Below are 23,910 nucleotides of genomic sequence, written 5' to 3'. Positions count from 1 at the left end.
ACCGGATATTAGGTACGAGGCCCCGCTTGGGTTCGTATCTTTTGAAGTCGTATTTGCGTACGTTTAACATGTGCCCATCAGGCTGCCGCCTTGGAGCCTTATGGTCTCGACCTCAAGACCAATAGTTTCATTACAAAGCTCAGCACTACGATTAGTAGAATGTAATTGATCTAGCACTGTGGATACTTGGGAACATCCATGGATTACAAGGCTGTCCACGGGTACAGTCTATATTTGCCAAAATTGGAAATATTAACTTCACCCGTCGAGATTTCAGGCACAGTAGCCTAGGGTATTGGGCAGGTGCCTATACTACAGTATTTATTCTCATTTAAATGAACCAATCATGAATGAGAAGATCATAAGATACTGGGAACTCTAATGGCGTAGACCTGTCATATGACCGGACTAGATTAAACCATGCTTATATGACTTGCATTAAGGAACATGAGAACCTTGGAATAAAATAGAAATAAAAAGAAGTTTTAATAGCTTGCACCTTTCAAATAGATTCCTTACTAATGTAATACAAATACAAATTGCATGAGATATCGGAACAAAAGACAATAGAGTGAGATTGAAGAGGAGAAAAGATATGGCACGACATCTTCGAAACCTGGGTATATGAGATACGAGCTCGCAACCTCTGGAAAACAAAACACCACTGACCCCATCGATATCAAGCAACAACGCCGTACCGGGTAAGCTAAGAATATCCTTGCCATAGGCGATCAAGCACAACCGAATCCCAGATGCAAAAGTATAAAAGTAAAAATGACAAGCGAACTTCCAAGGGTTTTTGGAAGAGGTGGTGAACGCCCACGTAATGCACCAAAGAACCGGAAGAAACCAATTATGAAAATGAACATAAGGAGCGTGTAGACATGAAGTGGAGATTATTAAACTTGAGGCGCAGCAATCTGCGGGACCGGAGGAAGAGACTGCGAAACGGATACGGTATCAGGCTCGGACTGGACGGCTTGGGGGATGGATTGTTGAATTCCCGCCACAATGCGCTCCAGCTCTTCGAGGCGGCGATCCTTCTCCTGTACTTCGCGGCGCAGTCGCTTCACCTCGTTATGCAGGTCTCCGGTCTCCTCTTCAGGCAGCTGTTGCTCTTCATTGGGAGAGTCGAATCGGCGCTTCATACCGGTGGCGGGAAGTGAGTTGGCACGAATGCCCTCCAGCTCATTGGCGCGATCCCAAGGCATCTCGACCATCAGACCCGTACCATTGTCATCGGTGTGCATGTGGCGACGGCGCAAATGCTCTCGAAGATTCTCCTGACGCGTAAACCCGTTTCCAGTGCTGCGGTTGCAATCGGCATAAGGGCACATGAGCGGCTTCTTAGCGTCGGTATTCTTCTTGTGTACTTCGCGTTGGTGGCGAAGCAGACCACCTGAGTAGGTGAATCCCTGGACCTTGTCGCAGCCTGGCTCATAGCATTTGTAAGGACGGTCATGTTTATCCATGTGTTTGCTGGCAATATAGTGTTAGCGGGGGTCTGCGCATATGATGACAAATTGGAGGGGTTGGTTGCGGAGTACTCACTTCCATTCGCAAGGACGACGGAAAGTAGGGGGTTGAGCTTGACAATCTGGGTGATCACAGTAAATCTGACCCTCGGGGTTCTTGGGAGGATCCCGGGCGCGTCGGACAGACAGGCGTGGGCGCGTGCCCTCCATGTTGTAGGGTTGAAGAGGAGCTTGATCATTCATTCTGGCAATTGTAAGGGATTCCGCCGTAGAGGCAAGCACCGAGGCAGCAGCTGCGTGTGGAGCTTCGCTTCGAGGACTAGGATAGTCAGATCCGTCGCCCATATCGTATTTCGACCCCACACTAGCTGAGGGATATTGTGATGGAAATGAAGATACCGACAAGACGCGTCGATCAGCCAAAACCACACAAGTGGAAAAAGGGTGGAGGAGAGGAGAGGTGTTGGAGAAATGAAGACCAGACAGTTAAGTCTGGCAGACAATAAAGAGAGGGAAAAAAAACTTGGAATTTGCGGAGTCCGAATAAGGCGTGTTTCTTGATGTATGAAGTAGATGCAAAAGGTGAACGCCAGGACTTTCAGGTTTTCAGGTTGAAAAACTCAGGCATCCCCTTCCAGCAGGTCGGGACTATATATACGCCCAGGCTGACAGATACCCGATTTAACCGGGAAATCAACCGCCACTTGTGGCGCAGCGCGCTTCTCTCGGATTCGCTGGTAACTTTGCTTTGCTGTACTTTTCCAAGCTTGTCCTGTACTAACGGTGTCACCGAAGCTGAATTTTTGATTTTTTAATGCAAGAAATGAAAACTCTTCCGCCTAGGGCTGTTTATTTTATATACATGCCCCTGTTTATGTACGGGGATAATCGCTGGTTTATATGAATCCTGCTGAAAGCAGCCAACCTTGTGTGGCAATCCACTTGTTTGGAATGACTCATAGACCTCGGGATTTATCATGTTTTTACGGTAGAACCTTCAGGTACCAATCTTTAATGACCCTGACAGCCTGGAGGCCCAGTCATACCTATCCTTACTAATTAACCTAGTCCGTGACTAACAGCCGACAACGATACCACTTCAGGCAGTAGTTGCGGCCTGAACGTCAAGTGGCGGTGTTTTCGTGGGGAAAAGGGTTTCACTAAGCGCATGATTTTCAGGCCGCTAGGCTACCATTTTCTACATGCACGATTTGTTTTTTTTTTTCTTCCAAGAAAAGCAACATTTGAATCTTCAAGGATTTAAGCATATTGGTTACGAATCTCGATGGGCTATGCACATGATCTATTCATAGCCAGAGATAATCAACAATTGAGATCTGGCTATGGCTATGTCAAGCCAAGTGTAGATCATGGGTGGATATAGTCCACACAATGTCCATTCGGATTTAATCGATTGCAGGCTCCAGCAATCTCAGGAATCTGTCTGGCTGACATATTGGGCCTCAAGAAAAAAAAAATCAAACTGAACTTTAAGGCCAGCGAAAGAAAAAAAAAGAGAATCCACCGACCACTAGCCTAATCTGGCATGTAAAACTCGGTGAAACAAACTTGAATTAAAAACGTCAGAGCTTCTGCACAGCATGGGGCCCCAACTGCTTCAACACCCAATGGATTTCTCCAGCCACCACGTCTGGCCGCACGAGGTGGACATTATGCCCACAGTCCGGTAAATGCACAAGGCGGGTGAAGGAAGAAAGTCTCAGCTGGTCTTCTTGAAGATCTTGATCAATGCGCGGCCAGCGATCAAGCAACTCACGAAACTCTTTCTGTTGCTGGACTGATCCATTCCCCACCTCCACGCCTCGCTGGTAGATACGCTCATAGTCCCTGGCGCTATTACAACGAATCACACTCACGGGCCTCGATCCCATCGCCTGCCCATCCAACTGCTTTTTTCCCGCCAACGAACGGCAGGCTGACACGAATGAGTTCGCCTCCGCCTGTGCCGCCTCAGCTCCGCGGGCCATATCAATCGCACGCACCCGCCACTCATCTCGAGATAGCACAGTGTCAGCGCGAAGCCCTGTCACCTGGGCGAAATTAAGATCTCCCTGCACGGCGCTGATTCTGAGATCTGGAACCCGGAAATAGTCGCTTTGTCGCTCTGTGGCACTGTCCAACAGAACCATCCCAGCCACGTCGCCGGGGTACAGGTGGAGATATTCTCGGGCCACTATTCCCCCGTAGGAGTGGCCGGCTAGTAATAAAGGTGGAGACAGTTGCATTGTGTGGAGTAGACGGTGTAGTTCTTTGGCTGCGATGATGGGTGATCCATCGGGGCGGCCAGGCTCACTGCGCCCTAATCCCGAACGATCGTATAGAAGTATACGAGCAAATTTGGCTACAAGAGGGGCGAGGGCTGTATACGATGATGTGACATCGCCGGCGCCCGCGACGATAACCACTAGTGGATCTGATGGGGTGCGGGGAGGTCCGCTGGCCGAGGTAAAGAGACAATGGTTGTTGATGCGAACCATCGAATCACCCGTCCATGTCGACCAATCTGGTTGTGGCTCTTCCATGATTTGCTTTTTTTGAAAGTCGATATAGGCTGGAATGGATCAATGTAGCAGGTTGCACGTCTCATCGGCGGGGAACTTTAGAAATCAGCAGTAGCAATATAATAAGCGAGCGACCCACCATTTATTTTGGAGGTGTATCGATCATCTCGCGTTTCCGCATAGAGACCTCGGGAGAGTCCTAACTTTTGTTCATGATGTCCATCCAGATCCAGGGTTTCTGACGATGTTAATTCGGAGTTCCAATTTGTGCGGGTTCTGCTGCCTATGCAGGTCCCGATTCGGTGCCGCGACTCTCGGCCGAGGTCATCTCAAGCACTGGCCCAGGTGCGTAGTTCAGGCATGAACTCCCAGAATCAATGGCCGAGTCTTGACTTTACCTTCATATATTTTGATCCGCAATGTATACTGGGTGGGTGATAAATTCTTTGACCCTCCAACCTTGAAGGTCGGAACATTTGAATGAATGGGTCGCTGGTTCAAACATTCAAACAGATTTTCCCGTGTAAACAAACAAACATCTGAAATATATGTACACTTGTGTATCCATCGATCAATATGCTTCCTTTGAAGCCCGAACCTTCAACGTTGGAATAACTTTGGATGCTGCCTAGACATGTACATAACTCAAGACTAACTTTGAATGTAGGTCCCATGTAGATTCTTGGAAACCTTCTCAGGTTGGAATTAATGGTTGACCTCGATATTTGAACAGCTGTGCAAGGCGGTGTTTAAACACAGCTCTCCCGCCCCTGGAAGATGAGATCTCGTGCGAGAGTTTTTTTTTGCTGCAATCCGACCATTTTTGAAATTCAAATGTTATTCAGGAGTATGTGTGCACTAATTTCATCTGATTCGAGGTTCCAACATTGAACATTGAAGGTTATCCTTCACTGGAGCTCGGCAAGTTCGGTATGCCGCCCGGAGCACGGTAACCGGGGTCCGGGCGTGAACTCAAGTGCTACGAGCGGGATAAGCTCACCCGTGGACAGCGCTGAGTAATCTACTAGCTTTGGACCACATTGATTTCTCCGGCCGCTTAACGGTCCACGGGTGCAACTGGTCATCATGTTTATAAACCTAAAACAACATTGAACGCCTGCCCAACCTTGGAAGTGCCCAGGTGCGCAAGATCTACTACTAGGCGGGTCTCAACTTGATACGTATACTCTAGATTGATATCACTCTCACGCCGTGGATCCTCTGTTTGGAATATGTAAGATTATAAATTCATTCTAGTCTGACTCTTGACAATGTCGTTCCACCCCATGGCTCACAAGCTTTTAAGCATAGAGAATCCAAAGATTGAGTAATGAGTGAGAGGCCTTTCCTTGAAACTAATATTCTCAAAAGGCGATTGTATGTTCATGCTTCGGGTACAATACTGTCCGATGGGATTGGACTAGACGTAGAACACTGCGAAAGCAGCACCGAGAAGAGCCATGGCCCCGCTGGAAGCGCTCAAGTGAGACGCCACAGCACCAGATGAGCTTAAAGGCGAGGCAGATTCACTGGTAGATGAACTGTCAGAAGAAGTAGAAGAAGTGGCCGTGGAAGATGTAGAAGAGGAGGTGGAAGTGGTGGTGGAGCCTGTGATGATAAAGTTTACATTAGTAAAATTGCCATGTAAAATGTGTGGAATTGCAGCATGCCTGAAGAGGACGAAGAGCTGGTTGACGGCGTGGCAGTTGGAGATGCCGAGGAGGTCAGGGTGGGGGTGACCGATGTAGATGTACCTGGGGATGTGGTTGCGCTGGATGTCGCGAACGAAGTGGAGATGGAAGATGTTGTACTAGTAGCTGTAGTGGTGGTGGTGGAAGAAGACGTGGAAGAAGAAGAGGTAGAAGAAGAGGAGGAAGAAGAAGAGGATGTGGTACCGTCGACGGAAGCGCCCTTCTCGACAGTGAAAATGTCACTGACTGCGAGCTGGCCAGAAGAATCGATTATCTGGATCTCGTAGTCATCCCTAAACCATGAAAGGATGACATTAGTGTTGTTCTCCAGACCTTATCTCTTCAATCCACTAGTATTTCCCCAACGTACCCGTTTGAAATGCTAGGATTTGGCTGGGTGGTGTATTCGCCGTCAGAGGTCTTGACGTTATCGGCTAATTTGGTCTGGAAGTCCCCATCCTGGGTTCGAAGGATAATGCTGATCACCGAAGGATCACTATCGGTGCTAGTGAACTTGATTGTTTTGGCACTGGAGAAATCCCAGACCGTGCCCGAGGACGGAGTGGTGACAGTGATGGCAAAGGCTGAAGAGAGGAGACTCAGAGCCGCGATGGTGAAAGAGTAACGCATTTTGCTTGAACGAGATGAAGATTGATGGGATTACTAGAGAATGAGCTTAAAGGATTTGTCTGCCATTGTCAAGGACATGACTTTATATACATAGATAATTCAAGCTGTGGTAGACTTAGAAGTACTAGAATATTGGAAGATCTCTATACAGAAATCAATATTTCCAAGGGTAATTAAAATTGAAAATACGAGCTAGTTGCAGCCTTGCATAGAAGCACCTGGAATATGATCTCTAACATGAACTGAGCCTCTTCCGGACCTCGCCAAAGCGAAAGAAAAAAAAACAGAATTCAGGGGCCATTCTGATGTCCACGTATCAATAGGGTAGCAACGAACAGGCACAGCTAAGATGACATCCGAATCAGCGACCCGCTCTGTTGTGTTGGAACCATCAAAATCAGCATCGCACCTTATCTTTCCAATCAAATTTCCCGAGCGAATTGTGGCCTGAAGTCCTTGCAGATGAAGGTTTAAACTTCTCAATAATAGCCATCAGCTTGTCAGCGCTAGGTTAGCGGTGAGAAATGCAGGGAAATACGAAGTAGGTATACCGACTGGGCAAGGCTCGGCAATCGAGGTTATCATAATTGGAAATCGAGTTGTTATATTGAAATGTTCCTTACAGCTCTGAATAGTAAATACCCGTCATGACTGGTAACAGTCAGAACATGGCCAGCTCAGCCTTGAATAATACTTTGACTTGTTGCTTTCTTCCAGGTATGCTTTGTCCAATAGTGAAAACTGAGTGTCGGAATTATGCTCCAATTTTGAAGATTCAAGTTACTCAACAATTCTTCTATTCTGCGTTGTCATTCATGGACTTTCACATGAAAGCCCCCACTTGAAGTATCTCATCTGCATCCTTTGTTTTCCAGTTGTCTCATAGTAGAAGGTAACTGTCGGAATTCTGCTCCCGAGGTCTCAGTTTAAAGTTCCTACTTACTCAACGGTTCTTCTATGTATCTTGCATGCAAATATTGAGGCAATCCACGAGATGTAAGACAAAAGCAATCAATCACTCATAAAATTAAACGTACCGAGTATCTCATCTATAGTAAAACCACTGCAGAAACTTTGGAAACATTGCAAAGAACCTCAACAGACAAAATCAAACATCAAAAAGATAATCAAAGGATGAACAGAAAAAATGAGAGTCTAGACAATTAGATAGCAATGTAGGAAGTAGTCAAAGCAGCCGTGGCTATCAATGTTTTCATCTCCCACGAAAAATCAAATGATAAAGTCCCAGCGCTGGTGGAAGTTTTGGGACTTGTTGCCGAAGTTGTCGTTGTTTGGGCATGATTTCCACAAATATTAGTGCTTCGGTTCAAGCTTTCAGTAGGATAATACACCCGAGGCCCTCCATCTGAGCTGAGGTCAACATGCACATTCCCGCTTGAATCGGCCAAGAACGTTGTGCAAGAAAGTAGTTCGGTCACATTCTGTCCCGACGAAAATCCGGTGCCGTCGGAGCCAAGTGTGATTTTGGTGGTGGCGTTGGTGGCTGGCTTAGCTCCAAGGTTAGATACGACGCTCACCACCTGGTTACCGGTAAATCCCTTTCGCATAGCCAGGATGTTTGTTGACTTGTAGATTGGTAATGAGAGGTATGACAGATAGTCGCTTCCTGACTTCGGAGCGACCGTGGATTTTTCTCCATCCCCACTCGCGTATGATCGAATGCGATTCAGCGATTGGACCAGCGGAGGTAGGGAACTCGAGCTCATAGAGTATTTGGTCAACCACAGGGCTTCCCTATTGACAGGGTTGAATCCACCCGACAGATGCTGCTCTTCCCCATAGTAGACTGTATAGTTTTTATTTTTAGTTTCTTAAGCTTTCGTTTCCATTTGTGAGGGCGTAACTTACGGATTGGAATACCGTCAGCCAGCATGCTGGTTGTGAGAATGTTACGAGCCAGCTAATAGAGAGGCAAAAGTTAATACGAGCGGACAAAATAACCCGACGCGCCTAACTGACCGATATGTCTGAAGTATACGAGCCAAAGCGAGGGACATCCTGGTTCGATGTGAAAGTGCCCAAGCCGAGTACGTCCTTACAATGTGTTCGGATATAATCGATAGACTGCACGATGGTGTTCAAGTCCCCACCGGTCGTGTTGAAGGCATCTGTGAGTATGTAATACCTAAAAATGTCAACAAACCCTTTATTAATTTTCCGAGGTTTCACTCCGGCACTCACAGCGGATAATCTAGAAGTCCAGGCAGGTTGGGCTGCAGAGAGCAGTAGCCGGATGCATCTTTTGTGGCTCCTTCACCGATGGTGAAAATCCCTGCTGACGTGGTGAAGTTGTGGAAGAAGGCAGGGGCAATGTTCAAGACACTGTCAACTCGCAAGCCATCAACTATGAAAGAGACTTGTCATTAAAGCTATTTGAAGAGGCAACAAAGCAAGGACTTACTTGAGTAGTTAGAAACCAACTCCGAAACCCAGGTGCCCAACATCTGCTGGACTTCCTCATCCTCGTTTCGCAGATCTGGAAGCGACACCGTGGTATCTCCCATCCAGCACTGATGAAGATTCAGCAACGATTGCTTTAAAATCCAGAACACGATCTTACATCCAGAACACAGGTCTCATTTGTGGGGTCATCAGAAAGTAGCTCAAATTCGTGAAAATACTTCTGATCATTGAATGGATTGAATGTGCTGTAGTCGACGGTAGAAGGTTTTCCAGCCCAAGCCATGTCCCCCACAACAATGTCTAGCATCAAGTACTATTGATATGTCAGTTTCAGAAGTAGTCAACTTTGCAGCAAGCGACGCACCATGTCACGCGCGTGTAACGCGGCGGATAACGCCTCAAGGTCATCGGAACTGCCAAAATGCGAGTTGATGGAATACAGGTCGTTTGGCCAATAGCCATGATATGCTATTATTCCAAAGCTCATCAACCACTAGATCTGTATTTTCGTTGCCAGTTCAAGGCTCGATCGATCATACCTGAGAGATCTGCTGTGCGAGTTGACTCCTGGCTTTGCACCGGAGAGATCCAAACTGCATCGAACCCGAGGTCCTGAATATAATCCAGCTGATTTATGATGCCTTGGAAGCTGCCCCCACAGTACTCTCCCAGTGCAGCAACGCACGGAGCGGTGGTAGAGTTATCGGATCGAGCAAAGCGATCCGTGACCACTTGGTAGACTGACCGACCAACCCATTCGTCTCGGGAAGCTGCATGTACTGTGCCAATGGCAGCAACCGCCAAAATCTTCCAACACCACATTGTCAGTGGCGTAAGCTTTTGGAAGTATGACAGGTCAAAGGAGAATAAAAATGGAGTCTGAGACAACCTTCCAAGGTCGGAATGAAAAGACTACTTGAATTAATTGACAAAGTCATAGATTCCTGGATGAAAACACTTTACAAAGGAGTACAGACGTGTATTGTATGGTAATTGTATTACATGTCTTGGGATTTGATTGATCTGTTTTGTATTGGTCGGCCCGATCGGCCGCTCGAACCACTTCATTCCGAGATTCAAAGCCCTGGAGGGCACTAATGGCTTCCAAGGTTCTAACGGCAGATCTTGCGGGCCACCAGTGGGTTCGCTAAGGAAGTTACCTTGGAGATCCGCTAGTCTAGTCGACGATCATTGTCCATGAGAAAAAAAAATTTCTGTAATGTTTCAGCTTGGGAGTGGAGGAGCCACATGGTTTAATTGTAATCTGGTCCGATTCGATTCCTCGGGTAGTTTTGACAGATGCAGCAATCCTTGCATGATCAATCATTATTTTGTGATTCAGGTCCACATGGAAACCCGAGTATGACCATTGACCATTGACGGCTAGTTGTTGTTCCATGTGGGTCAAGATACAATCAGTGGGGGGTAGATAAGGAGTTCGGCCTTCCCGCTGATTATTTGATCTGTTGGGGAACTTGGGGAGGTCTGTTGGTCTTTAATGGATTTGACAAGCCATTGAGTATGATCCAGACTAGGTCCGTAACAAAAGTGCATTAATTGCCGACTATCAATTCCGGCATGCCGCAAGCCATAGCAGCAAGGGCCGGAGACACCGGGAGCAAAAAAGCAAAAGGCCAATACGAGACAGGCACAGGATCGACACGCAACAGAGAGCCACACCATGCTTATCGTCTCCACTAAGCCACTTCTCAATCTTTCTTATAGGTCTGCCCTGTATTCGGTATGACGTGTCCTATCATTTATAAGGCGGAATACCCGATTCGGTATAGTTTTATACTTTGTGATCGATTATTTTCGTCCCGACATGACTCGTCTTGAAACACTTCGATTATCCGAAGTGCCTACAATCGATGCAGGTAAGATTGCCTCAACTAGTATGAGAAACTATCCGACTTGGGTCTGGACTCTGGTCTGGATGCCCGAACCATGCGTATAGCAGAACCGGTGTATCTCAGCTAGCGATCCATTGTCCCAATTTAGATCCGCTGAACCGCTTACCTAGTGTGGATATCAAGATGCCGTGCAGTCCATTGAGGCTGCAAAGCAAGGCTGGCTGATGGCCTCCAGCGGTTCGCCTAATTCCTGCGTCTATGCTGCTGATTCACAAAACGGTAATTGGCATTTTCTCTCTTGAAATCAATTATTGCATTACACTGGGCAGCTCCGGAGTATTCGTTATCTTTCACATGCTTCTCTTGTGCATCGGCGCCCTATGAATCGTTGATTGTCTCTTTTTCTATGAGCTATCTCTTCATTTCTGGCATGAACATTGTGATTGCCGTCCTGCAGTCGAGGCTTGAACATCCTGTTGTGTGAGTGCCACTATTGTGGCATTTCCTACTCGGAATGAAGTTGCCCACTTCCATCACGCATTACCTTGCCATTTTTGCAACATCTATACGCATCGTGCACTCCTTGCCATATCTTGAAGAGGAAGCCGACTGGAATCTCAACCAAAATCAGACAGCGACAAACCCACTCGACTACTCCGGCCAGTGGGAAGGCCACGCATACAACCCCTCACCGGACAATTGGCGATTCCCATTCTACACTATATTCCTCGACAGATTTGTAAATGGTGATCCGAGTAACGATAATGCAAATGGCACACAGTGGGAACATATCTTGACGTCGAACGAGTTTCGCCATGGCGGCGATGTTCTTGGGTTGGTTGATACCTTTGATTATCTACAGGGAATGGGAATCAAGGTGCGTACACACGTTCCAAGGTTAAAAAGCTCAGAGAGACTACACGGATGTAAAGAATGTACACTGACGAAACCCACTTTTGTATCTAGGGCGTATATCTCGCCGGAACACCGTATATCAACTTCCCCTGGGCTGCCGATGGATACTCCCCACTTGACCTCACTCTGCTGGATCATCACTTTGGTACAATTGAGGACTGGCGTACAATGATAGATGAAGCACATGAACGCGGGCTTTATGTTCTTTTCGACAATACCTTTGCAACGTATGTCAGGTCTATCTGCGAACCCTCTTAATTCCTGCTGATGATATTTGAATGTATAGAATGGGCGACCTTATCGGTTTCCAAGGTTTCTTGAATCAGTCCGCGCCGATCGATCCCGACGAGTACGACTATGTATGGAAATACGACCGTCAATACTGGGACTTTAAGCCCGGAAGTGAAGTTGAGGAAGAATGCCCTTGGGAGTATCCTCGTTTCTGGGACGATGACGGAACCGGTTTGACCACCACAACACTTGGTGCTTCATGTCGTGACAGTGAATTCGATCAGGTAAGGTTATTTCTTTTCAAGATTTTGAACATAACTGACCTTTTCAGTATGGAGAAGTTGCTGCCTTTGGAAACTACACCGAATGGGAGGGGCAGATAGCCAAATTCGCATTTGTGCAGGATCGTCTACGTACTTGGCGACCGGATGTGCTGGCCAAAATCAAACACTTTTCATGTCTAACCATCACAATGCTTGATATCGATGGATTCCGCGTTGACAAGGCTCTACAAGTTACCCTTGACTCCCTTGGAGAATGGTCGGAGTTTATGCGGGATTGCGCAAAGCAAGTTGGGAAAGAAAACTTCTACATCCCCGGAGAGGTTGTAGCGGGAAACTCGTTTGGCTCGCTATATGTCGGCCGCGGCCAACAGACAAATCAGACCAAGTCCAACATAACGGAAGCATTTCTGACGACGAACGTAACGAAAAAGTCAGAAGAGGATATGTTCCTGAGACCCTCGGAGAGGTCCGGGTTGGACGGGGTAGCGTTCCACTACACGTTATATCGTGGTTTGAGTAGGTTTCTAGGGTGAGTCTCTTCACCCCTAGCCTCGCAAAGTAAACATGCTAACATTTCCCTATCCAGTCTGGACGGTAGCTACACTGCCGAAGGTGACCCACCTGTCAACTTTGTGGAAACTTGGAATGGTCTAGTGGAGACCAATGATATGGTCAACACGAACACGGGGAAGTTCGATCCTCGTCACCTGTTTGGTGTCACGAATCAGGATGTTTTCAGGTGGCCGGGTATCAAGAATGGAACTCAGTTGCAGAACTTGGGTCTTTACGTCGCTTCGTTACTCATGCCTGGAATCCCCATCATCTCCTGGGGTGAGGAACAAGATTTCTACGTACTGGACAATCAGGCTGACAACTATGTCTTCGGACGTGGACCTATGTCATCTGCTCAGGCATGGCAACTGCACGGATGCTACAAGCTAGGGTCATCTAAATACTATGATTTCCCCCTCGACCGCTCCCTGACTGGATGTGGTGATGATTCCGTCAGTCTCGATCACCGTGATCCTTCTCACCCTGTGCGAGGCCTCATCAAGATGATGTTTGAGATGCGTGAGAACTATCCCGTCCTTAACGATGGCTGGTACCTTGAGCAACTTTCAAATCAGACGTATGACATCTACCTTCCAGGCAGTAATGGGACCCCGACCGAGACTGGGATGTGGAGTGTGATGAGATCACGCTTTGCGGATTTGCAGAACTTCGATGGCCAAGGGCAGGGGAATCAGAGTGTCTGGTTGGTGTACTCTAACGATAACAAAACAGTAGAACACGAATTCAACTGCAGCAGCAAGGACGCTTTGATCTCGCCATTTCCCACGGGAACAACGGTCAAGAACCTTTTTCCACCATTCGAGGAAATGACCCTGGAAAATAGTTCGGTTGCACTCGGGTATGATTATTAGTTCTTAATTGCTTGCTATTACTGACATTCAGTAGATTTGACGGCTCCAAACTCCCGAACGGGTGTCATCCCAACCTTACCATGCCGGCCTGGGGTTTCAAAGCCTTTGTTCCAAAGGCCAAATTCGTGCAGCCTTCCCCGTACATAACCAGCTTCTCTCCAGGTCATGACGCTCGACTCGTGTCCCAGGGAACAAGTGGTGAGACGATAAGAATTGGCTTCGAATTCTCTCAGGAGATGGATTGCGGGGACATCACCAACTCATTGACGATCACATCCAAGACACTTGGCGATGAGACCCCACAATTTGACACAACATCGGTCACTTGTCAGTCAATTCAAGAGACTGAAGTTGCAACATGGCCGGGTGCAAGCACTAGCATTTTTAGCTACGAGATAAATCTGGGCAACGTTTATCCAGGCGTTCACAGAGTCACAGTGAGCAACGTGACTACATCATATGGAAATCAAACCACGGGTGTGAGTGTATTACCCGTAACAAAGGCTTGGAACCCACAATGCTAATTGAGTCAAACAGTCCGTCGACCACTTTCTTTTCCGCATCGGCCAACTAAACAATCCGATGGTGTGGCCACAGTTAGCCAACTACAGCAGAACGCTACTATTCGATAATCCGTCATCTGACGCAGAGCCCTTATCAGTAACGCCGCAGGCTCCTGGTGCGGACTTGTGGCGATATTCGCTGGATTTCGGAGCTTCATTCAGTGACTGGATGACATACACCGGCTTCAATACGTCGATTGCAGGCAAAAACTGGACCGGCCCTGCGAAACAGGCCTGGGAGGGAGAACACATCCTTGCTCAATATTGGAGCAAGTTGACCGGAAGTAGTGCTCATTGGCAACATGGAGACACTGAATGGACATACAGTCCTCCACGTCGTTTCCCTAACCTATACATCGAAGGCGAGTTTAACCAGTTCGGATATGATGCTGGCTACTCCAACAAAATGGCTCTCAGTAACGTCACTGGTAAATGGGAGATCCACTTCATGGGCGAATGGCCTGTGCAGGTTGCATTCAATGCCTGGGGATTAAATGCGGATGGTCTACCTGATCAAACGCAGGTATTTGGAGACATTGATGGAGACAACGTCCTAGATCAAGTTCCTCCAGTCACCTTGCTGAGCAATGTATTCAACGTCACAATCCCACCCCCTTCGCCTTATCTTGCTTTCAAGCTGTCTGTTGATGACGGTGATCTCAGGGTCTATGCCACACCCACCGGATCCAGGTGGGTTCAGCTGGCCATTTTCATCGTGCTAGCCATTGTGCCTGTCACTACGGCTGGCGGCGCGGTGTATGTTTACCTGAAGGCATTTTCCCAAGTGAAATTCAACCAAATCGGCGTCACTGAGAAAAGGTCAAGCCTTTCTCCACTGATCAGTGTCTTCCAAAACTTCGCCCATCGATCTGAGGACATGGAAGCAAATCCCGATCTTGCTCTAGCCGATACAGGTCTTTTCCCACCTGCGAGAGAAGGCGTCATCGGTGCAATGGTAAATACCCGCCGACGAACCGTGCTTATTGCAACGATGGAATACGATATCGAAGATTGGGCCATCAAGATCAAAATCGGCGGGCTTGGTGTGATGGCCCAGTTGGTGGGGAAACATCTGACCCATCAGGATCTTATTTGGGTGGTCCCTTGTGTTGGAGGCGTTGATTACCCCAGAGACGATCCCCGTGAGCCAATGGTGATTACCGTTCTTGGCAACCAGTACCAAGTTGATGTGCAGTATCATCGGATGAACAACATTACGTACGTCCTATTAGACGCGCCTGTGTTCCGAGCTCAAACAAAATCCGAGCCGTACCCTGCCCGCATGGACGACCTCAATTCGGCTATCTTCTATTCCAGTTGGAATCAATGCATTGCTGAAGCCATTCGAAGATTTCCAGCTATCGACCTCTATCACATCAACGACTACCATGGTGCAGCTGCGCCTCTTTATCTTTTGCCTCGCACGATTCCATGCTGCCTTTCTTTGCACAATGCCGAATTCCAAGGTCTGTGGCCTATGAAAACGTCAAAGCAAAACAAAGAGGTTTGCAGTGTGTATAATCTTGACTATGCGCTGGTGAAGAAGTATGTTCAATTCGGCGAAGTCTTCAACCTTCTCCATGGAGCTGCCAATTATCTGAAAATTCACCAAAACGGATTCGGCGCGGTCGGTGTCTCCAAGAAATACGGCAAGAGATCGTACGCTAGATATCCAATTTTCTGGGGTCTCAAGAACATTGAAGCGCTGCCAAACCCCGACCCATCTGACCTCGCTGAGTGGGATCACAACACAAGCACCAATCTCCAAGACGTTGTCATCGACGAAGAGTTTGAAGCCAACCGTGCTTCTCTTAAGAAACAAGCTCAAGAATGGGCCGGGCTTACAGTTGATGCAGAGGCGCAGCTGTTTGTGTTTGTCGGTCGTTGGTCTATGCAAAAGGGCGTTGATCTGATTGCAGATATCTTCCCCTCTGTTCTAGACGCTCACCCAAAGGTCCAGTTGATGTGCATTGGCCCAGTCATTGATCTCCATGGGAGATTTGCCGCATTGAAATTGAACCGACTTACTCAGCTCTACCCTGGGCGAGTATATTCCAAGCCAGAGTTCACGGCACTACCACCCTTCATTTTCAGTGGCGCTGAGTTCGCCTTGATTCCTTCGCGCGATGAACCGTTCGGTCTGGTGGCCGTGGAATTTGGACGGAAAGGAGCGTTGGGAGTGGGATCACGGTAAGACTAGTCTGGCTTGAATTCACGAGTCGTGCTGACCTATTATTTTTTTCTTTAGTGTCGGTGGTCTTGGTCAGATGCCCGGATGGTGGTTCACAATGTGAGTTTCCTGTTCTCATGATATGTTCACAATTCAGGCTAATCCATTCTAGCGAGTCGATGACAACAAAACATCTTATCCAACAATTTAAGATGGCCATAAATGACGCTCTGAAATCGTCCCAGGAGACTCGAGCGCTCATGCGTGCACGATCCAGCAAGCAGCGCTTCCCGGTAGCACAGTGGGTTGAAGATCTGGAAATCTTACATGCCACTTCAATCGAAAAGCACATCAAACAGGCTAAACGCCACGATCATCGCAGCTCGTGGAGGATTTCTTCTGGCAGCACTACTGTCTCAGACAGCGTTCGAAATATCTCGTCGAGCTCAAACAACAGCCGCGAACGGAGCCGATCACGCAGCCCCTCCGCGTCTGTCCCATCAAGCAGGCCTATCACGTCTGATATGAATCTTGCTGTACCTCGGTCAGGATTTGACCATGCTCTCTCGCCGACAAACCTGTCGCCTAACATGAACATTTCCGATAACGATCATGATTATGACACTGAACCAAGACGGAGACCCTTCCCCTCCGACTCTCTCGCAGACCCGCGAATTGTTTACTCTGTGGTCAGTGATGATGCAGATCTCCAGCCCGTCTATGCAATCAACCAAGATGACGGCAGTCTTCGTCCATCGCCATTTGGGACACCACTTGGCACCCCACTTAATACACCTAGTGTCTATTTTTCTGGGTCTGGTGCCAGCACGCCGGTTCTTGTTGTACCCTCAGAAGACGGCAGTCTGGGCCGAAGAGACGCCAGAGAGTCTATGATGAGTCTGGTCAGCGTCGATGACATAATAAAGGAGAAACAAGACTATAACCTGCAGAAAGTGGATCCATTCTTCACGGATGCGAATCAAGAGTATGCTACCAAGTTTGAGAAGAAGCTTGCAGACCTGAATGGCAAGAACTCGGAAGACCAGCTCTGCATCGAAGAGTTTCTCGAGAAGAGCCAGAAGGACTGGTTTAATCGATACCGCGACGTTAAGCTTGGCAAGTCTCCCTTGGCCTCTCCTGCTCCTTCTGTCTTCCGCATCAGGGTTCGTGAAACCAGCCCAGAGAGCCCGCCAACTACTCTACTCGGTGAAAACCAAAATATTGGGCAATTCCTCCTCCCGAATGACCATGTTACTCCCACGGGGTTGAAGCGTTTTATGTTGATAAAGATTGGCGATTGGCCTGTGTACTCCATCTTCCTTGCTATCGTGAGTTGAGCTCCTGGCCAACAATTTTGATTACAGAGACTGACAGTATTCTTTTAGGGTCAAATTCTCGCCTTAAACTCGTACCAGATCACACTACTCAACGGTGAGATTGGAGAAACGGCTGAAAAGCTCTACATTCTCGCGTCCATCTATCTTGCCTCCTCCATAATATGGTGGATGGTCTTCCGTCTTGTCCCCTCAGTCTATGTTCTGGCGATCCCTTTCTTTGTAAGTTCACGTCTTTTTATTCAAATACCGATGTTACAGGCTAACTAATTGCCTGTAGATATATGGGTTTGCTTTTCTATTTGTCGGCCTAGCAGGTCCCATCAGCAACAGCACAAATAGGGAATGGCTACAAAACGTGGGCATCGGCTTGTATTCTTTTGCATCTTCGAGTGGTTCAATTTTCTTCTCTCTCAACTTTGGAGACGAAGGTAAGCAACAATTCTTCTAACAATTATGAAAGTTATCTGACTGTCTTGTCCAGGTGGAGCGCCTATGAAGTCTTGGATTTACCGAGCTACTGTCATCCAGGGTACTCAGCAGCTGTTCATCAGTTTTCTTTGGTACTGGGGTAGCTGGATGGCATCTCTCAATCAGAAAGGTAGCACGACGTTCAGTCTTGCCATGACCAATCCAAATGCTTTGCTTGGGATTGGGCTCGGGTTGGCTGCTCTTCTTTGGGGTCTAGGAGCTGTGGTTTTCTTTGGGCTGCCGACATATTATAGACAAGCGCCAGGTCAGGTGCCAACGTTTTACCTATCGCTCTTCCGCCGTCGCATAATTCTGGTATGTCTATTCTCGCCTTTTCAAGGGCTTACTTTCATTCTAACGCTTTATCTCGAAGTGGTTCTTCTACATGGTTTTCATCTCCAACTACTGGCTATCGGCACCTTACGGACGAAATTGGCTCTATCTCTGGTCCAGCAAACATGCAAGCGCGTGGCAGATCGTGCTCCTCGTCCTTTTCTTTTTCATCGTTGTCTGGGCGGTAGCTCTTTGGGTCTTCCACGTCTTTTCCAAGAGACACGCCTGGTTTATCCCGATCTTTGCCGTCGGTCTTGGTGCTCCTCGCTGGGCCCAGATACTATGGGCCACCTCCAACATCGGCATGTACATTCCCTGGGCTGGTGGTCCTGTGGCCGGAGCTATCCTTGGTAGAGCACTTTGGCTCTGGCTGGGTGTTTTGGACTCACTTCAGGGTGTCGGTAAGTTTTATCTCTCCACAATTGAAAAATCACACAAACTAATTCACGCATCTACAGGATTTGGAATGATCCTCCTCCATACAATGACTCGATTCCATGTTACCTTCACCCTTCTAGCCGCACAGGTAGTCGGCTCTTTGGCGACTATTCTCGCTCGCGCGACCGCACCAGATAAGTTAGGCCCTGGCAATGTTTTCCCTGACTTCTCCGCCGGCATCGCAGCCGGGTTGGGTCAAGCAGACTTCTGGGTTTGCCTACTTTTCATGATATCCATCAACGTTCTCTGCATCTTTTTCTATCGCAAGGAACAACTCGCGAAACCTTGATCCCTTGTCCCACTTTGAGCGTTTTTTTTTCTTTTCTCTTGTTTATGTTTTACACCCATTCACCATTTTGAGGCATAGGTTATTGTGATAGAAGGATTAATTATAGTACAAAGGGTTGCATTTATTGGTGCGCGATAGACTCCAATGTTCGCCGAGGTGTGAAGGTCGCCCCATATTTTGGATTTGTATATACTGTATAGAAAGACTGGCGGTTTACGTTCTATAGTTGTCTAAATTTCAATGTTAATATCTATCTACTTATTTTCCCATTGATGTCCATGTGGTTCTAGATAAATTCGGAAGCAGCAATACTTCCAATGTTCCAGTTCCGGATTAAATTCAATTTGCAAACCGGAAGGTTTCTTAGCACTTGAGTATCAAGGGGTACATGTTGATCATACATATGTACGATAACGATAACAATAATAACAATAATAAAAATATTCACTAGCATGCAAATTTCTCATGACCCACTTACGCATAATATCATTAGAAATATTTAATTAGTGGGGTTTTGTCAAAAGCGAATCTTATACATCAGATGTAGGATATCGGCATACATGTATGCAATACACCCCACTAGTCGGGACTAGTGCAGATCATATCATATGTATAGAAAGTATGCAGGGGAAATGAACAAAGTCAATAGCATTAAAGCGATAATAGCCTAATTAATAACTATAATCGTTTCAAGGGTCCGAGTTCCTAATAGTCGCCTGCAGACTCAGGGGAAATTTCCAATTTCGAGCCCTCTGAGTTATGAGTAAAAGCTATAATTACCACGGTGGACCACCTTCGCAAGTTGCAAAAACCGTCCATTGAGCCGCGCCAGGTCGAGTTGTTGTTATTCTTGCCACTCCTTTCAAGATAACAGGACACTCTCACACTCTTTCATTCCATTTCGTTACTATATTCTTTTCTTCCAATATTGCCGTGGATCTACCAGTCTCTCGCTCTCCAATGTATAATCTCTTTTTGTCATTCGTCTTGGCCTTCTGCCTAGCCACGCGCTGGGCAGTTGCTGCTTCGACTCCAAGTCAGATCGCCGACTCCCTCAATGACCTAGCACAGCAAGGATATGCTGCTAAGGCACTCGTGGTAAAAATGAATACCACTGCGGACGCTGGTCCAATCTCTGTATGTGGAAAGTACATTTGAGATAAGCCCATGGATGCCAGCTCATAATCAATTTCAGGATTTTTACAATGAGATAGACGGGATGGTCACTGCGGTTCTATCAGATGTAAAGGATGTGGTCAACACGCCGATCATTTCCGATTCGGGGGAAGAACAGACGGTCTACAATGGATACTCAAGTGTAAGTTGGTCACATAAAAAAGTCAATCGGAGTCTCTGATAGCTAATTTCATAACGCCAGTTTGTGCAATCCCTCCTTGAACTCATGGACGCTTTGTCGAGCAGCGCATCCCAGCTGAAATCGATCGACTCAGCAACCAAGGACAGAGTTCCCTCTGAAGTTCGCTACTTGCAAAGTGCCGTTGACGTAAGTTTCTTGAAGAACTATATCCGACAGTGCTGATATGCTGACCTCTCGCAAGGCCTACTTCTACAACGTCATCGGTCTTTTCCCAGAGACCAGCGCGTACAATACCCAGGCCAGCAACCAGAAGTCTCAGGTTGATACGCACTGCTTCCAGGCTGTTTCGGCATTTGATCTCAATTATAACAATGGTAATCAGGGTGCTTCCCAAGGGCGTAACCAAGGCCCCTTCCACTCGGGTCGATTCAGAAAGCACCGCTCCTCCCCATTTTAAATCATATATATGACAATTGGTTATGTAATCATTGGGAGACCTAGCAGATAGGCAGGTATCTCTTGCCCATAAATTGGCGCATTTGAAACCTTGAATCGTGAAATCTCTTGTCACACATAGCCCTACCCGTGGACGGAGCATAGCAGTGCTTAGCCTTGGAGAGTTTGAACATGGAATGAAGGTTGGAAAACATGTACTATACTGGATACTCTTCACCTCAAAAAATACTTGGCATCGATCAGCATCAATCCATGGATGTTGAATTGACGTGACGGCAAATACTTGAGGGTCGAGAATCCAAATGTCCAATCATAAGATTTTCATACGAATATTTTTGGAATCTGCTTCTATTAGTAGATGTCACTTGAAGTTCAAATTCCAGAACTATGACTAGGGTTAATTTGTGTACTGGTATGTTTTCTGGGGAGTAATACCGTTTTCAAATGTTGTAACGTGTTATTTACCGGTACAGGTCTTGATTACGTGATGCAAGTACAAGAAAGTTACAACTTGCAATTAGATAGCACGACGCGTCTTCCACACTCTTACCCTACACCACTCTCATGCCATCCTCTATTTACCCGACCGTATCCAGGGATTACTGGTGAGCTGGATTTTCGTTGTTAATACGACCTCGATAGTTTACTGTCATCGAGCGTTCTACTCTTCACTACTAGTAGTAGGTACCTGACATTGAATCTTGAGCATTTTGAACGGATACATCACTTAAACCGTCCAAAGTTGAAAAAAGCTCTTCTTCTACGACCTGCAATAACTGTTGAGTCCAGGGCCCAGACAAAAGAATCAACAGTTTTGACCGGCAAGGCTTGACAAACCTTAGAGCTCCGATTGGTGTCTATTTGTTGAGAACATGAGACCCACCAGGACACCCAAGCAGCCAAGCTTAACCCTCTTCGCCGTTGAACTTTCGTGTCTAGGTCCTCTTTTACGTCATTTTGGTTAGCAATTCGCAAATATTGAAATGTTTTGCTATTCACATGGACTTCCAAGTTCTAGAATCCAGAAACCGAAGTTCAAAGCTCCGATTCGCTGTTCTACATCCCTGTAGTCCCGAACTAGCGCCGGCTCTCCAGGATTGCGTCCCCAGGCTTGCGTGGCCTTTTTTCGCTCCAGTGTTCAAAGAGTTTATAGATGGCAAAAAAACCCGATTCCGTCTTGCTTGAAAATCCTGGCATCGACCTATAAGGTTTGACTAGACGTTCTCGGTGCAAACTGGTACCAAATGAGAGTTATTATGCCAGACTGACTCCTGATTACTCGCCCACGTAGTTCGCAAATACTCTCAGCTTTCAACTTTTATTCTTTCAATATTGTAACTCTTGCTTCTTTGGTTTCAAAACTTCTCTCGAGGTTGCCATGTCTATGTACCTGCAATATACAGATACACGCATCTTGCACGCTGATCACAACTCACCGTAATTCCGACCAGTCCCTTCCATCTACAATTTTGGGTCCTGGGGGCACCCGGAATCTGGACCTCGTGGAGGCTCACCTCACAATTCACTTAAAATAAAAATCCACACCAGAAGCTATCTGTAATAAAAAGACATCGTGGCAGAGTTTTCACTTATCCAAGCGTCCTCGTGTCTGTACCATCCAAAGCTGCGGTTGATAATTCTTGAGTCAAATGATCCCCGAAGATCAAAGCAGATAAAAACCATTTGAATGCAACTTGAAGAATTATAAAGCGCATATAACTATCAATGACAACAATGGTCATCGCTCACATATACAGGATATCTCTGTACATTTTGATCTACATTTGAAAGCTACGCGAGTCAATGATATAACCTCACTAAGGTTTTTAGGTCCATAGGTATCTAACACTGGCGATCTGCTGTCTCCCCTGGACCCTTCCCGTGCTTCTAAGTGCTGGAATAAGAACCTAGTCACGAGACCCATTTAGCCCTACTTCAATCATTCTAGTATACACATCAACAATAACTCTAGGAATTCCTATGTAGGCAATTAGTCACATGTAGCCCGTGGATTGGGGTTTATATTACTCTGGCAGAACGCAGGCAATGTTGCTTGTTTTCTCAAGCTCTGTCAAAACCTAAAATACTATCTTAGCATGAGGTTTTCTCTCATTCAAACTGGAGCTTTCACCTACCGGGTCGCAGCATGCGGCATGTTGACCAGCATCGCATGAGCTATACGTCGTTTCTCCATCTTCGGCGGTGCTCAGCAGGTCCGCATGTGTACCTATTTGTCAATTGTTAACGGCGCGACAGTAACAAAATAAGGACAGTCAAGAAGGACTCAATTGGGAGATCATACAATCATTTCCGACGTAGACGAATGATAAAATAGGGTACTCATTCAGCGTTTGGCAGCATAGACCTGGGGGGCCTGCGGGGATCGGGTTGACAGGCTTGATGCATGTAAACTGGCCGGCCACAGCAGTGACTAGTCCAATGAATGTGATGAGTCTCATTTCCGCCAATTATTCAACAACGATTAAGTAAAAGTTGGTCTGTCGTCAGGAGAAAGTCTAAAGTTTCTTGCTCTTTATCCGCGAACGGGTGTTCATCAAGCCGAGATTAAAAGTGGATCTTAGATCTTGCGGGATCTGGAAAAAAAAGCTTATGTAACAGCCAGCGACGTCATTTGACTTCATGTACCTACTCCGTTCGTCATTATACGTGATTTGCTGGACCTGCGGTGAGCGGTCACTTGAATTGTTGGGCAGGGGGCACCTGCCGCCTGGAGTTGAATGAGATCGATGGCGATCGGACAGGTCCGATATGTAAGGGGCGAGATCCAAAAATGACCTTGGGACGTCCAAATCTTTTGGCTGTATCTGGATCTTTCTACATGTCATATTTACTGAAGACAGTTCCAGATATCGTTTGTTGGAAATCACAATTGTTTAATGCCTACCTAGACACATAAGTATAAAATGCCGATAGGGAAGCTACGATTAGAGTGGAAATATGAATATAAAAGCATGTATCTCAATTGCTCAAAGCAATAAAACAAGAGCTACAAGCTGCCCGAGAACTTTCTACCGGCTCAGCTGAGCGAGAAATAAGATAACAACCGGCAATTGCCTCTTCAGGCTGGG

The 23,910-nt window shown here is 46.9% G+C and overlaps 7 protein-coding genes across 7 annotated transcripts; 2 read left to right on the top strand and 5 right to left on the bottom strand.

Moving 5' to 3' along the window:
- Positions 1–899: 899 nt before the first annotated feature.
- N7466_011648 (putative C2H2 transcription factor) lies at positions 900–1,820 on the bottom strand (the record flags this gene model as incomplete). Its single annotated transcript, XM_057171037.1, has 2 exons — positions 900–1,479; positions 1,552–1,820. 2 exons carry the CDS (start codon positions 1,818–1,820, stop codon positions 900–902), a joined length of 849 nt encoding a protein of 282 aa, XP_057015758.1.
- Positions 1,821–3,058: 1,238 nt separating this feature from the next.
- On the bottom strand, positions 3,059–4,018 carry N7466_011647 (alpha/beta fold hydrolase; the record flags this gene model as incomplete). Its single annotated transcript, XM_057171036.1, has 1 exon — positions 3,059–4,018. One exon carries the CDS (start codon positions 4,016–4,018, stop codon positions 3,059–3,061), a length of 960 nt encoding a protein of 319 aa, XP_057015757.1.
- A 1,399-nt stretch (positions 4,019–5,417) lies between these two features.
- N7466_011646 (GPI anchored serine-threonine rich family protein) lies at positions 5,418–6,318 on the bottom strand (the record flags this gene model as incomplete). Its single annotated transcript, XM_057171035.1, has 3 exons — positions 5,418–5,605; positions 5,752–5,981; positions 6,059–6,318. 3 exons carry the CDS (start codon positions 6,316–6,318, stop codon positions 5,418–5,420), a joined length of 678 nt encoding a protein of 225 aa, XP_057015756.1.
- A 1,163-nt stretch (positions 6,319–7,481) lies between these two features.
- On the bottom strand, positions 7,482–9,564 carry N7466_011645 (alpha-amylase; the record flags this gene model as incomplete). The annotated part of the gene is made up of 8 exons (XM_057171034.1): positions 7,482–8,125; positions 8,188–8,239; positions 8,299–8,464; positions 8,521–8,683; positions 8,741–8,849; positions 8,900–9,055; positions 9,107–9,210; positions 9,282–9,564. 8 exons carry the CDS (start codon positions 9,562–9,564, stop codon positions 7,482–7,484), a joined length of 1,677 nt encoding a protein of 558 aa, XP_057015755.1.
- Positions 9,565–11,109: 1,545 nt separating this feature from the next.
- On the top strand, positions 11,110–19,047 carry N7466_011644 (uncharacterized protein; the record flags this gene model as incomplete). The annotated part of the gene is made up of 14 exons (XM_057171033.1): positions 11,110–11,472; positions 11,562–11,737; positions 11,797–12,025; positions 12,073–12,554; positions 12,612–13,436; positions 13,484–13,928; positions 13,987–16,202; positions 16,261–16,302; positions 16,355–17,510; positions 17,568–17,738; positions 17,797–17,947; positions 18,001–18,302; positions 18,361–18,721; positions 18,779–19,047. 14 exons carry the CDS (start codon positions 11,110–11,112, stop codon positions 19,045–19,047), a joined length of 7,188 nt encoding a protein of 2,395 aa, XP_057015754.1.
- Positions 19,048–20,007: 960 nt separating this feature from the next.
- On the top strand, positions 20,008–20,822 carry N7466_011643 (uncharacterized protein; the record flags this gene model as incomplete). Its single annotated transcript, XM_057171032.1, has 4 exons — positions 20,008–20,184; positions 20,243–20,365; positions 20,426–20,551; positions 20,607–20,822. 4 exons carry the CDS (start codon positions 20,008–20,010, stop codon positions 20,820–20,822), a joined length of 642 nt encoding a protein of 213 aa, XP_057015753.1.
- Positions 20,823–22,845: 2,023 nt separating this feature from the next.
- Positions 22,846–23,280, bottom strand: N7466_011642 (uncharacterized protein; the record flags this gene model as incomplete). The annotated part of the gene is made up of 3 exons (XM_057171031.1): positions 22,846–22,899; positions 22,957–23,048; positions 23,124–23,280. The coding sequence occupies 3 exons, from the start codon at positions 23,278–23,280 to the stop codon at positions 22,846–22,848; spliced, it is 303 nt and encodes a 100-aa protein (XP_057015752.1).
- Positions 23,281–23,910: the final 630 nt, after the last annotated feature.

Source organism: Penicillium verhagenii, assembly GCF_028828195.1.
Source record: "Penicillium verhagenii strain IBT 33310 chromosome Unknown utg000013l_segment0_segment0, whole genome shotgun sequence".
In the NCBI taxonomy this organism is placed as follows: Eukaryota; Fungi; Ascomycota; class Eurotiomycetes; order Eurotiales; family Aspergillaceae; genus Penicillium; species Penicillium verhagenii.
This window is presented reverse-complemented; position numbering and strand designations above follow the sequence as displayed.